General features: G+C 38.5%; 1 protein-coding gene, 3 long non-coding RNA genes and 1 pseudogene across 4 annotated transcripts; 4 read left to right on the top strand and 1 right to left on the bottom strand.

Moving 5' to 3' along the window:
* Window positions 1-43: 43 nt before the first annotated feature.
* On the top strand, window positions 44-11,548 carry LOC114747072 (uncharacterized; annotated as a pseudogene).
* Window positions 1,679-2,688, bottom strand: LOC114747073 (protein MIZU-KUSSEI 1-like). The gene has a single exon (XM_028935357.1). The coding sequence runs from the start codon at window positions 2,516-2,518 to the stop codon at window positions 1,808-1,810; it is 711 nt and encodes a 236-aa protein (XP_028791190.1). The 5' UTR covers window positions 2,519-2,688; the 3' UTR covers window positions 1,679-1,807.
* Window positions 11,549-11,576: 28 nt separating the features above from the next.
* LOC114747075 (uncharacterized) lies at window positions 11,577-12,558 on the top strand. The gene is made up of 3 exons (XR_003740342.1): window positions 11,577-11,753; window positions 12,390-12,459; window positions 12,546-12,558. It is a non-coding gene; the product is annotated as an uncharacterized LOC114747075 (long non-coding RNA).
* Window positions 12,559-12,576: 18 nt separating this feature from the next.
* LOC114747076 (uncharacterized) lies at window positions 12,577-12,932 on the top strand. Its single transcript, XR_003740343.1, has 3 exons — window positions 12,577-12,634; window positions 12,733-12,835; window positions 12,911-12,932. It is a non-coding gene; the product is annotated as an uncharacterized LOC114747076 (long non-coding RNA).
* Window positions 12,933-12,979: 47 nt separating this feature from the next.
* LOC114747074 (uncharacterized) lies at window positions 12,980-13,479 on the top strand. Its single transcript, XR_003740341.1, has 2 exons — window positions 12,980-13,041; window positions 13,128-13,479. It is a non-coding gene; the product is annotated as an uncharacterized LOC114747074 (long non-coding RNA).
* Window positions 13,480-14,253: the final 774 nt, after the last annotated feature.

Genomic DNA, 14,253 nt, shown 5'->3' on the forward strand with positions numbered 1-14,253 from the left:
ATTTTTTAATCCTTAATTCTCATCGAATTCCTTGATAAATTAAGGAATCCTCTGACTCAGCCATATTCGCGTACCTGACAGACTTTCGCAGCCCACAAAAATTCGTTTTCCCCCCCCAAAATATTGAGGCTTTTTTTTTAAAAAAATATTAATGATCAACGCTGATTTCAAATTTAAAGCAAAACATATCATGCATGCTTCATTAATAGCACATATCAAGCCTCATAACGCAATGGGGAAGAAAAAGAAGTATGTAGTTTATTCACACAGAACTACACTTAAAAAAAACAAGAATCTAAAACATTATTCGAACAATCAATCGATGCGACTCTGGTTCAATTTCATCAATTAAGAAAAGCGATGAAGCAGAAATGAGCTAAAAACTCACTTTCCACGGATCATAATTCCAATACTCAAGACACTTGTGGGTTTAGCGCGAGCTCCGAATCATCAAGAACCTTGTCAAATTAAGATTCATTTTCTTACAGCATCAATCCACATCAAAAAGAATTCGAATTTCTACCCACTCATTTTTCCTACAGAGACTTAAAATAAATTATCTAATTTGTTCATTGATTACTAAATTTCCCCCTCTCAACTTAAAAAGGCAAAGTGGGTTGTCATGCCCAAGGATTCACGGGCCTTCCTTCTGAAGTCCGAACCCCCTTAACCCAACTCAACCCAAAGAGAAGCGGGTAATCCACTCACCTGGGAGGAGTCGACAATTGAAATAAACGGGTTTGCGGACTATTCAAACCCGCTGCAATACTATTGTAGTATACTAGTATTGCTGCCTGACTGGGACCCATTTCCTTCTTCCCCCGAGAAGATTGCGCGGAAACACAATTACATTCCATACGAGGAAAATGGAGGAAAGAAAAGAAGAGAAAAAAATTTTAATTAGCTCAATTTAAATTTTCTGTTTTTATAATTTTTTAAATTGAGCTTGTTCAAATTTTTTCTTACATTTTGTTCCTTTCAATTCCTTCGTACCAAATTAGCCAGTGTGTCGTCTCACCAGAAAAAAATGAATGCGCACGTCAAGTTTATCTGATCTCAGGGTTTCACCGAATCACCAAGCTTGAAAGCTTATAGCAACGTAACCACTTTTAGCACCATCATCTGCCCCCTTCCTACTGGGCTACTGGCCTATAAAATTTATTGCCGATATTTGCACTTAACGGAACACGTCGTCGTCGTCCATTCAAGTCCCGGGCCCTGTCCTCACGATATTTTCATAGAGATTATTATAAGTTAAATTCTTCTGAATTCTGATCCATAATTATGGACTATTGTTGACGTAATTACCAAACTTACACGCTCCTTTGATCTCCTTCAAGAAAAGCATCTGTTAGTACAATCTCTTTGGCTTGTCTCCACCGTGAATTTCCACGACCAAATCAATTAACTGAAATTGGGTTAAAAGAGGACATCAAATGGCTATAGGATCAGCTATTTTGTGATATCATTTTAATATCGAACTGTTGAACTTGAGCATGTAGCTTGGTTGAGACTTGAGAGCTAGTTTTATCCAGTTTACAGAGTACTGAGAAATAAAAAGCATCCCTTAACCATCATTAATAGCTGCATTCTGGGGATTGACTCACGCCCACTAGAACACGGGGAACAAAGAGAAGGCCATCCACTTTTGATGATAAATTTGTCATTCAATATCAGGTAGAAAAACGAGTCAAAGACTGGAGAGATTGATTGTTTCAATTAATATTATACTGCATTAGCACCTTGGAGAAGACAAAGGAAGGGACATGTTTACATGAGTTGCAGTCCTAATTATTTCAGTAATAACCTAGTGAGCTCTAACAAAGAAAATACAGAACTCTGGGCCCTGGGCACCGCCATCTGGGTTGATCATGTACAGACTTTCAGAGTCCTTGGAACCTACCACCCTCTGAAATCTTGCCCTCATATATGTTAACTCCCCATCTGGACTTTCCTTCTCCGACGGACTCGGAATAACTCCGGCACCCATTGACACCCCTCTTAAATGCTGCATCACATGCATCTCATCTTCGCTCATCTGCTTCCTTCTTATCGAGTAACCCACTTTTCTTCCATTGCAATACACCGCCCACACAAACTCCTCCAACAGCTTCTTCTTAGGCGTCTTCGTCTCGCTCTCCAACGCAATCCTCAGTATGTCCGACGCCATTTCTTTGTTCAGAGCACTCGTGTGCATCGGTAGTTCTATGAGGAAGAATGGCATGCAGTGAGGATCTTCTTGTATTGCCAGGCTCACCCTCCCTTTGCGGTATCCAAAGATTGTGCCCGACGTCGCATTGTCCTTGATCATAGGCTTACGGGGTCTTCCCAGAAGTGCCACCATTTTGCAGCCCGATGTCAGCATAGGGAAGAGCTTGAACATTTTTAACAGGCCGCCGGCGGAGAACTTGCCGCCGCCGCCACGTTTCTCCCCCGACCTATGATGGCTGTGGCGGAGCAGAGATTCTATCACTGGGTTTTCCATGGGGTAGCAGGGACTAGATTGAGCAGATGACATAATAATTATGGCATATCATGTATATTAAGGTTTCACTTCTCAGAAAAAAAACAGAGCTTGTAGTCATCTCACGGCTCACAGGGCAGAGGGATACATATAGCCTTATAGAGTTGGGTCGTGCCAGTGTTAGTGTAGGGCAGGCCAGTTAGGAAGTTAGTTGATCACTTAATTGGGTTGTGTCTTGGAATCTATCTAGTGGGGGAAATGTAAGAGGGCCTTTCATATTACTTTAAGCGAAGAAAAGAACTGTGATTGAAGGTTGACGTGACCAAGTTTCTGAAATAGATAGGAGCTAGAACGTGATAAGGTAAGGAGATGCTGGACCACGGGGTATGATTGTGGGGGCGTTGAGGAAGAAAATAAATCAAAATTTTATCGGAAAAAGGTGAGAGAGAGAGAGGGGAGGAAGATCGAAAAGGATATTATAGTTTGTTGAGTGGGCATGTGGCTCAACATCACTTGCTTTATGCTTTTGGAAAAACCCATCACAAAACCATCACTAATTATTGAGATGCAGCTCATCCTTCCCCCCCTAACATTTCTGCGCTGTGAACATGGAATCACTTTTGCTTCTAAATGACTATCCCTTTCCATTGTCCCCTTTATTTGCTCCTTTTTAATGTGTCAGACCATAGGTCATTCTCAGTGAAGGGGTGTTAGGCCGTAGAATTTGTCAAAGGCGTCCAGTTGTACCAAGCGCTACTCTCCCCCCCCCCCCTTTTATCTGTTACTCCTTGTCGTATTATTTCAATTTCAAACTCGCACTTCTTTGGCATCCACCTCATACCATACTATTAGTTTTTATTTATATATGATAAAGCTGCAGAGTTAAAGCCGGGTTTTAGCCTTTCAAGCAGTTAATTAGACTAGGAAACAACACCGTTTCGGAAGACACGCATGCTTTCCAACAATCTCCAGAACAAATTTGAGTAATTAGTGCCCCAAGTGGGGACCTTTCATGCGACTTGTGAAAAAGCAGGGAGCCGTGTCGGCATTTCCCATGGTACTATGTTAGGGAAATAAAGCTGCTAGCCTATGTTACGTTCCATTCTGATTTGAACAGCTCTAATTTTCGTGCCACTCGTGCTCTTCTGGTCTAAACTTCTGGTCGGCATCATTCGTACGCTAGCTAGCTAGCTAGCTAGCATTTTCATCCGCCACACCCTTTTGGTGTCAGCCACGAGCATGATGAAAAAGAAAAGAAACACTGTGCTTGATTAGAGCCGCTGCCCGTTGGTACTGGATGAGGATCAAATTAAAACATTGAGGTGTGAGATATTGAAACGTTTGGAAGGCACTGGAGGCCTCAAGTAGTGGCTTTTTCTGGTTTTTGGTTCGTAAGTGACACATCGAGTTAGGCTGAACTCTGACAGCATGTAAGATTGGAGGAGTTTGGAATCAATGAATGGTCCTCAGATCAATTACTTTCAAATCCAAGTCCTTTTGTCTTTGTGCTTTCAATTATTGGTGTGGTGACGGGATCACTGATTTAACCCCGCCTTTATTAGTTGTTCAATAATGTGACAGATTCAATTACCTGGGGCTTATTTGGAAAGATATACTACATTTGATCAGAAACCCTCTTTTCTGTAGAAAGCAAGGAACTTGTACCTTAGCTGATTGAGATTTGACATGCTTTGCTTGATACACAATCAAAACTCGTCACTCTATAATAAATATAAAGCACTTATACTTTATAAAAAGCTTGATGTGTCGTACTTGCTAATTTAGCTGTGGGGTTACATCTGAAGCTCTTAAAGGGGGGGAGAAAGAAAGCTAAAAATCACAGCAAAACTTGTGTTTGGTTTCGGAGTTAAACAGTAAGAAGAGCAGAATCTGAAAATGATGATACTGCCTTAAAGTCGGATATGGGTCACTGAAACAGCGATTCGTTTGCTTTTAAGCCAAAAGTATGGTGAATGGAGAGTGGTTCATGGGCATGGCACCTAGAAAAAGATCTAAAGCAGAGAGGCCGAACCCCGCATTAGTGATCTCTCAGAACTCAGAAGAATTCTCGTCCGACTTTTTATCTTAAGTTATTGCTACAGGATACTTTTATTTATTAAATTTAAGCCCTTTTGTTTTTGTTTCTAATTGGCTCCATAATTATGCATATCTTTTATTCTGCTTCAAAGAGAAACAAACTGGGTTTTCTAAAGCACCGTATCTAATTTCAACGTGTTTCGGTATATATGCTCGGAGAAGTTCTCCTTCTCTTGACCCGGGAGGTGGGGGTCAAGCTTCAATATGTTGGGGTAATCTCAGGGACTCTTATAAATTGATATGCAAATTTTGCTCATCCTTCATATTATGTTTTAATTCTGCATCTGGTTCATACTCAGCTTTGGCATGTTCATTTATTTATCACCAATTCTTCCATCACAGGCTGGCTATTAAAATGTGAATTGGTATTCTCGACTGGTTTAATATAGCTGATCAGATTTCTTTTTGGTACAATAATTGATGAGGTTTTTATAACAATAGTGTAGAATAGGTTGAATTGGGCCAACCCGTTTTATATGCATTGAAGAAATCCCAACTCAGTGTACGCAGGATGTGTCAATGGGTTATATATTAGGGAGTGTTTGGATGGAAACCAAACCATAGTTTTAGAAGTAATTTTACGCTCTACGAGATAAATATATGAAGGAGTTTATCTCGATTTGTGGAAAAATGTTTCTGAGAAACCCTTTTTCAGGATATCCAAACACCCCTAGGATAAAGTATAAATTTAATACTCCGACTTTATGAAGAGTTTTAATTTGATTACTCTTTAACTCTAAAACTGTTAATAAAAATGATAATATCAAGATTTTAAATATTAATAAGATATTTTTAAATGTTAATATATTAAATTTAATTTTTAACACAATCATAATTGTTATTAAAAAAAACCATTTAAGCCTGAAAGCATTCTCAGGGTGATCTTGTAGTTCCCATGGGTTGGAAACGATGGGGTCAGTCCATAAACTTTTTTTTTGCCACATATTTTAAGATTAGAGGGTTAAAAAAAATACTTTTAAAGTTAATGGCCAAATTAAAATTATGTATAAAGTGAAAGGAATACATAAATTTTTAGCCTGTACATTGTATACACACAACAACTCGCAACATTTTCTTGCAAGTTGTAATAATTTTGATAACTTAAATTTAACTTATATAATTCATTTAATATATAACATATTACACATGCAAATGTTCATATAGCCGACGAAGACCCGTAATCAAGGGGCATAACACAACACATATATGTTCACCCTCCATATAAATAGCTTCGAAAAGTTTTCGTTATTTTTTGAGGTGAAAAATGAGAAGTCCTCCATATCTCTCCGCTCCTATGGTCCACACACAGCACCAGCTCCATGCTTATCGTAAACGGCCATTATTCACAGTCTCCGTTCACACACGCACGCGCACATCTAATCGTATTTTCTCTCAATCATTCCTCACTGCTAGTACAGAAAGCTTGGTTCGGCGTTAGCTCTCAGGCCTGCGATTTGGGATTCAGCCCAATATTTATTTGTTTTTGGAAATTATATGATAATTTCAACGCTGAAGAGCAAATTGTAAGTTGCCAAGTTTGCAGACATTTGTGAAAATTTTTGTATACGATCAATATATAGTTTTTCTCTCTGTTTTTTTTGGTTGAAAAAACTCAACTTATTATGTAATGGGGACTCTAGCCTGCGTGTAATTTTCCTTTTCATTATCGTCTTAGCATCATTGCTCTAAAGCAGTACTTAACTTTTAAAATAGTTTTTTTAACTTACAATGTATCATGTCACCTCAGTGAAAAAAATACCAGTGTATGTTGCGGGATAATCGATACAAAAAAATGACAGTTTTAGCAGTTTCATTCAAAACTTGCGGTGGGGTCGTTCCCCCGTTTAGTTCTAGCTTAGCCCACTTTTGTTTTTCAAAAATTTAAAAAGGCTCATTTTCTGCTGGGCCTCAATCAGGTCATCCGGCCCTTACTTTTTTGTTTTGTTTTGCTTTTTTTTTGGGTACTGTTTTGTTTGCCACCTTCCGGCAAAATGTGGCGACAGGGAGGAAAAAAATCCTCAGCGATTCCTTAATTCCAGTGGATGACTACGTTCGCCGCAGGCAGAATCCTTCCTTGTTATGCTTCTGCACGTTATAGACTCCTTAATCGCCACAAATCCCACCATTTCAGTACAAGACTTGCCGCCTTTGTTGGCACCATAACTCAGTCGCAGCATCAAAGCTTCAAGGCAATGGCTACCGTACCAAGACCACACCACAAGGATGCTGCTGCACCGGGAGCTCAGAAAGAACTAGTCACTGCTCCCTATGGCTCCTGGAAGTCTCCTCTCACCGCCGATGTTGTCTCCGGCGCTTCCAAGAGACTCGGTGGCACTGCCGTTGACGATCATGGTCGCCTCATTTGGCTGGAATCCCGCCCCACCGAGTCCGGGTATGAGTGTTATATGCTGTTCTGTTTCTTTATCACTGGCTCAAGTAAACCTCTCTGACCTGTCTTCGCTATCTTTTGCAATTTAGAGTTATCGAAATAAATCGATTCAGTGATTGTGTTTCAGGAGGGCAGTCCTTGTTCGAGAGCCGGAAAAAGCAGGAGATGAGCCCATCGATATCACGCCTAAAGAGTTCGCAGTGCGAACAGTCGCTCAGGAGTATGGAGGTGGTGCCTTCAGTGTTTCGGGAGATACTGTTATTTTTGCAAATTACAAGGATCAGAGACTGTACAAGCAATCTATAAGTTCTCTAGGTGAGCATAGTCATCATCTCCCCTTCTTGAAAGTGAAGTTATAACTTTGTTTTAAAAAAATCCGAACAGATTTTACTAGCGGCAATCTTGTGCCGCGATTTTTACCTTTTTGGGTAGTTCTGCGCTGCACCACCTTTACTTGGTGCTCTCGAAGGTGTATGTGAAGCGGTGATGTAGGAGAACTTAGGTAGAGAATGGGGATGGCAGTTTTATAATATGCTTGCTCTACACTCTACAGAACTTCATGTAATATAATTAATACTGAAATTATGTGGTCCGTACCTTGCAGATGTTCCTCCCATCCCGCTCACGCCAGATTATGGGGGACCAGTAGTCAGCTATGCTGATGGAGTATTGGATGCACGCTTTAACCGTTATGTCTGTGTACGAGAAGGTGAGCTGAGAATAACTTTAAATGAAAAGAAAAAGCCTTTGTCTCTACTGCTTACCTTAGAATGTTCCCGCTACATCTGCGCCTATTAAATCACTCAACTGTTTGGTGATATATCTTTTTGGTAGATCGTCGGCAGAGCAATATAAATTCAACGACAACAATTGTATCAATAGCTCTTGGCAATAAGGATGTTCAAGGTAGTAAATTCCATGTTATCCGAGTCTGAACTCTCAACTGTGCGGTTTGATTGAATACTGTGAATACGTATTCCATTATGATGTCCATAGGTTCTCCAGTTGCTTTTTTATGTTTCCACTCATTATCTGATCAAGATTTTGTTGTGACATTTCAGAACCCGAAGTATTAGTTGGCGGATGTGACTTCTATGCTTTCCCACGTTTTGATCCAAAAGCAGAACGAATCGCATGGATTCAGTGGAATCACCCTAACATGCCCTGGGATAGATCAGAACTCTGGATTGGTTATATATCTGAAAATGGGTGAGCAGGAATTATAAATCAGTCGGAAGAATTCAGTTTGTTTACCAAGTTGGTTCTCTTATTGAATTGATAATGAAATATACTCTCATTATACACTTCTATTGCATGATGTGCTATGGCTATTGTATTCCATGTTTTGATAGGAATAGCTGACATTATTACAGGCATTCAAGTAACTTGTGAACGCTACGACTATACACATAAAACTCAAATTGAAATATAAACTGATTTTAGTAAAACCAATTTTGTGTTGGGTTTATTTTGTTCCAGTTGACCCTAAAACTAATCACATAAGAACTAGCATTTTGAAACTCGAGGCTTCTTTTTTATTGGGATTTTAGTTTTCAAATTTTGTGTGACAGCTTTTTTCAAATTCTTATCACAGTTAGTGACAGTTTTCTATTCTATGTGTGTCATGTTTCAATTAGTAGTTTAATCATCTTAAGATTCTATGCAGAGAGATCTACAAGCGCAGCTGCATTGCTGGTGTTGATCCGTCACTTGTGGAGTCTGTAACTGAGCCCAAGTGGTCCCCTGATGGTATAGAAACTTGCCCCATTAACATAAGTAATTAAGCACGTGATTATGTTGGCTACCCACACTCTTGGTGCGTAAATGGATATTGTTGTTTTTAGAGAGGCATGTTGCCCTCCGTGAATATTATAAATTTATGTATACTGTCACTGAGTTCTTAAGATTTTGTTACTCCAACTAGAAAAGTTGCAATGATCTTGGCATTCTAACTTTTAAGTCAAACAATTTTTTTTGATGATTTTAATTGCGCAGGTGAACTATTTTTCATTACTGATAGGGGAAATGGCTTTTGGAATCTCCATAAATGGGTAAATTTCTTTTTCTTATTATTTCTGTAACATTAACTATAAATGTTGGCTTCTATTATGTTTTTCTTTTCATCATTGATGAATGCCCATTTATTACTTTGAGATTAACTGTACTTCATTAAGGTAATGATATTATCGTCTTTCGGGGGTATGTTAAAATTGTGATTTTAGTACTCAGAAATAGAACAGTTCATTGAAAAGCATCATACTTTTAGCATGAAATTTTTAAAGCCAACGTTGTGTGCTTCCATTTGCCAGTTATAATAAATGGTTTTGACCAAGTACAGTTTCTAATATGTATGTTTTCTTCCTTCTAACAACCATAGTCAGTTTGAAATCTGCCAAATTAACATTTTATACATTATATCGTTAATTATTTACTGCTATGTTGTTCCTATTACTGGATTTGAGTACCGAATTGTTAAACGATACAGATACGAATGCTCCCTGCTGATAGTTTGCTTTTCCAAGTATGATCATCTGTTTCGTTTCTGCTTATCTCAAATACCACGTTGACTAAATAAATGTGGAAAAAATGGGTGTGCATCAACATGTTCTCTTGTTGGACATACAATAATCATTGATGAATTTACTGATTCTTCCTATTTTGGTTTTCTTTTAATTGGCTGTAGATTGAGTCAGAGAATAAGGTGGTGCCTGTTTGTTCTTTGGATGCTGAGTTTTCAAGGCCATTATGGGTTTTTGGTACAAATTCTTATGAATTTATTCAGAATGATAAACAGAGAAATTTAATTGCTTGCAGCTACAGGTAATTTCTAGATTGCTACTTTCTTTCCATTTTCTTTTTATCTTTTCTTTTTTATAGTTGGTTTCCAAGTGTCATCAATTATAGCTCATTTAAGGTTCTTGGTCATGTATATAGGCAACAGGGGAGGTCATATCTTGGAACTATTGATATCGTTGAAAGCTCAAAAATTATCGTGCTTGATATCCCTTTCACAGACATTGATAACATTGTAATTTTAAATAATTGTTTCTTTGTTTTTCTACTTCTTTTCGCTTGTCTGGAAATTTTTAAGGTGGTAACCCAAAAATAATACGACACGTCGATGCAGACTTCAGGTAAAGATGGTCTATATGTAGAGGGAGCATCCGCAGTTCATCCATCATCAGTGGCAAAGGTGCTGCCTTCTTGCCCTCCTTTCAATGTCTGAGTTATTTCAATGCCCCCTTATACCTCTCGCTTTTCAGGTGGCTTTAGATGATCAGAAATTAAATGCTGTTGGCTTCAATATTGTGTGGTCCTCCTCACCGGATAGTTTAAAATATAGTTCATACTTCAGTAAGCCAGAGCTGATTGAATTCCCCACTGAAGTTCCTGGTCAAAATGCCTATGGTTACTTTTATCCACCATGTAATCCTACTTATCAAGCCAGTCAAGGGAGAAGCCTCCTTTGTTATTGAAGAGCCATGGTATTTTCTCTTATCTTAGTCCTGTATCAGGATTAATCTTCGATTTCATATTCTCATTCATCACTGACATGTTAGAGAGACTAGAAAAGGGTGTTTTTGCAGGAACTAGTGATCATGTAGTTTTGTTTCATGTGACTACTTAGAAAGGATATAATATCCTCACTGATTTAATTGTAAAACCATAAATAATTATGTGTATTATGAGGTTCATGAGTGTATTATAAGGGAAATAGTAGCGGTGATGCATCATTTTTCTTTTGTTGATATTGTTAAATACGTGGTAGCTTTGGTTTATTGCCTATGCTCTTTTATTTTTCCCGCTAGTCAGTGCCAACAGTTTTGCAGACTTTGAGCAGATAGCGTGTTTTTTTGTTTCTCTTTACAATTTTACCATAAATCTTCTCAGTGGATGATGTACCAATATTGGAGCCAGTATTAATGCCACTTTATATTTATTATATTGCCAAGTTTTATTTAAGTTTAAGGAATAAAATCAATATGAACTCTCCGAAAAACTAATAGACCGAAGTTATATCATATATGTTTTGAAACCTAATTAGAATTTGAATGTGATATATAGAAAGCTGGTGAAGTTTTAAGTGAATCAAATTCTAGCAAAAAATATTGGAACACCTGATCATCATGCTCATTGCACTTTTCCACTGTTCGAGAACCTGCCAGGTGAGGTTCATATAATATTTTGACCGAGTACCTCAGCCGTATTTATATGCATGGTTTTTCACTGAATATTTTAGGAGGACCAACAGCTGAAACACGTGGCATTTTGAACCTTAACATTCAGTACTGGACCAGTCGGGGTTGGGCATTTGCAGATGTTAACTACGGTGGAAGCACTGGTTTGTTCCCCTCCTTGGCCACAAATTAATATTCTTTAACATGTTTGAGGCAGATGGTTTCTACAAGCCTTTTTGCTATTGCCTTTTTTTCCTGATCGAGTTCATATTACTATGACCTGTTGAATGTCTTATGGAATGTGTTTTCTGATGAGAACATCATTTGGAAGGTTATGGCAGAGGGTATCGAGAAAGACTTTTGGGTCGTTGGGGAATAGTTGACGTTGATGACTGTTGCAACTGTGCTAAGCATTTGTGAGAATGTTGTCCATTTAGGCTTGCCTAGGTTCTGGTATGTGGATTTTCTGGACGATTAGTCTCATCAATGATTTGTTATCCAGGTGGACAGTGGAAAGGTAGATGGGGAACGACTTTGTATTACTGGGGGCTCTGCTGGGGGGTATACCACCTTAGCTGCTCTTGCTTTTAAAGAAACATTTAAAGCTGGGGCTTCCTTGTATGGTGTAAGTTCTAAATAAGCTTTCTTGTTTTATCTAATGATTTCAGCTTTCTCAATTTCTTTCTCATTATTTTTAAGCATTAAAATAGCAAGTGCTATAGGTTTCTGACTTGTCAGTGATATGCATTATCTTGATGGTGAACAAGGTTTCTTTTTTTGGTCATTAGTGAAGAGGGAATTTGACAACGTTGGAAAATAATGATAAAAGAAGTTCATATTTTTTGCTCTCTGAGGAATGATTTTGCTGAAATAAGTAGCCAACTCATGATTGAGAATGCCAAAATAGCACAGTTAGTTTGCATAATAAAGAAAATAAAGCTTTACTCTTGAAAACTCAAGATGAATGCATTTGTTGACTCGTTAATAAATTTCATTTCTATCATTTTATTCTCCTGACAAGACATTTGAGTTCTGATAGACAGATATAGCTGCATGTTTGCTTACGTTGTCGGAGTAGACTACATTTATTTTTTTGGCCAAACGGAGTAGACTACATTGGAACTTTGGAATTTTTGAGCTTTACACACACACACACACACACACACCACACACACACATGTATGTATGTATACCCATATAATTTAACAAAGTATTAGTATGATTGCACTATGGGATGAATGCCAATTGATCTCTGAAACAGGTGGCCGATCTGAAAATGTTGAGCGCTGAGACTCATAAATTTGAATCCCATTACATCGATAATCTTGTTGGTGAGTTAGCAATATCATCTTTTAAGGTAACAATCTGGTTTCTTCTGACATATTTAGTCTTCAGTTAATCGCTTAACTGATTGCAGGAGGTGAAAAGCATTCTTTGAGAGATCCCCAATCAACCATGTAGAAAAATTTTCTTGTCCCATTTTTATTTCAAGGATTGGAGGACAAGGTTAGCAACAATGCAATTATTATTTCTTCCCTTCGAACGTCTGAGGATTAAGGTGGCATACTCGTAAGTTTACTTTAAACGTATTCTGCTTTTTGTAGGTTGTGCCTCCAGATCAAGCTCGGAAAATTTACCGCGTTGAAAGAAAAGGGTGTCCCGGTGGCCCTTGTTGAGTATGAAGGAGAACAACATGGTTTCCGAAAGGTAAATGCTGATTTACTTGATTGTCTATTTATGTCGGAAACAATAGCTATGTCTATAACAATGGGATGAATGCAGGCTGAAAACATAAAGTTTACACTGAACAACAAATGTTGTTCTTTGCACGATTGATTGGGCGCTTCAAACGTTGCTGATGAGATTATACCCATTAAAATTGATAACTTTGACTGAGAATGAGTCTTCAAAAGGTGATGAAGCGTGCTGGCTTTCCTGATTAGTTGTTTACAGAAGCAACTTATGGATTGGATTTTATTGATTGCCTGATGAATTTTAGGTCAGAGATAATTGACTGAGAGACAGCATACTCTGACTCATCTGCTGAAGGTATCCATCAGTGTTCAGTGCTACGAGGATGAACAATTTATTTTCTTGAGCTTTGGCGTCAAACTTTTGTCAGTCATGCAGATGAAATTAGTGGAATAAATATGATATACTGTATACTTCTAGATCTTTAACGGGGATGACGCCTAGTCGCCTACAGGTGAATGTTGAATCCATTTGCATTTACGAAGCTCATGACCAAAAATATGAAAGACTCGTATTTACAAAATTACAAAAAGTAAAATTGTATTAACTGTTTGTATTGGATAAATGGAAAGCGGCTCATGGACATGGCACATTGACAATGGCCCATGGCAGAAAGGCTGGCTGAACACCCCCCCCCCAAAAAAAAAAAACAAAAAAAAAACAAATCTCTGAAAAGAGTTCTTGTCCCTTTTTTCGTTTTGGGTTAAGAATAATTTTTCCTTCGGCTGCAAGATATTTTCTTTCACTGGGTTTAAGCCGCTGCTGCTGCCTCCCCCCCCCCCCCCCCCCTCCTAATCAAAATCGCTAGACTTATACAAGACTTCTGATCCGTTTCAAAGAGCAATTGAGTTTTCGAAAGCATTAAACGATTGTTTTGCCTTCAATGGAAATGAGAAAAGGAATAAAAATTGAGAAGGCCGCGCGCGCGCACCCTCTTCATTCGTCAAATACTTTCTAAAACAAAAATGAAACAAAATCGAAGGGGAAAAGATCCGAAAGGAGAAGGCCTGTTTCCAGCTGGGCCTCCTCCTGGGCGTCAAATCAAGTCGTTGCCATCCCAGCGTTTTTAATTTAATTTTTTCTTTTCAGCAAAATAAGGTCAACGGAATCTCTTTTTATCTGGTTTGCCAACTGCATTGCGTAAAGCTGCTGGCATGCTTCTGCTGGTTCCAGTTTCCTTAATCGCAACAAATTCCATCACTTAGGGACAAGACTTTTTCGCCTTTGTCGCACCATAACTGAGTTGCTGCATCAAAGCTGCGAGGCAATGGCTAACACAACAATCCTAGCAACACCATAAGAATGCTGCTGCTCTTACAGCTCAAGAAGAACCGATCACTGCTCCCTATGGCTCCTGGAAGTCTCCTCTCACC

This window comes from Neltuma alba, unplaced genomic scaffold (assembly GCF_004799145.2).
Source record: "Neltuma alba isolate B1F8T4 unplaced genomic scaffold, ASM479914v2 tig00005195_pilon, whole genome shotgun sequence".
Classification (NCBI taxonomy): domain Eukaryota; kingdom Viridiplantae; phylum Streptophyta; class Magnoliopsida; order Fabales; family Fabaceae; genus Neltuma; species Neltuma alba.

What these genes read in the sequence shown, in the direction of transcription:
- LOC114747073 (XM_028935357.1), bottom strand. Translation starts at nt 2,518, where the DNA reads ATGTCATCTGCTCAATCTAGTCCCTGCTACCCCATGGAAAACCCAGTG.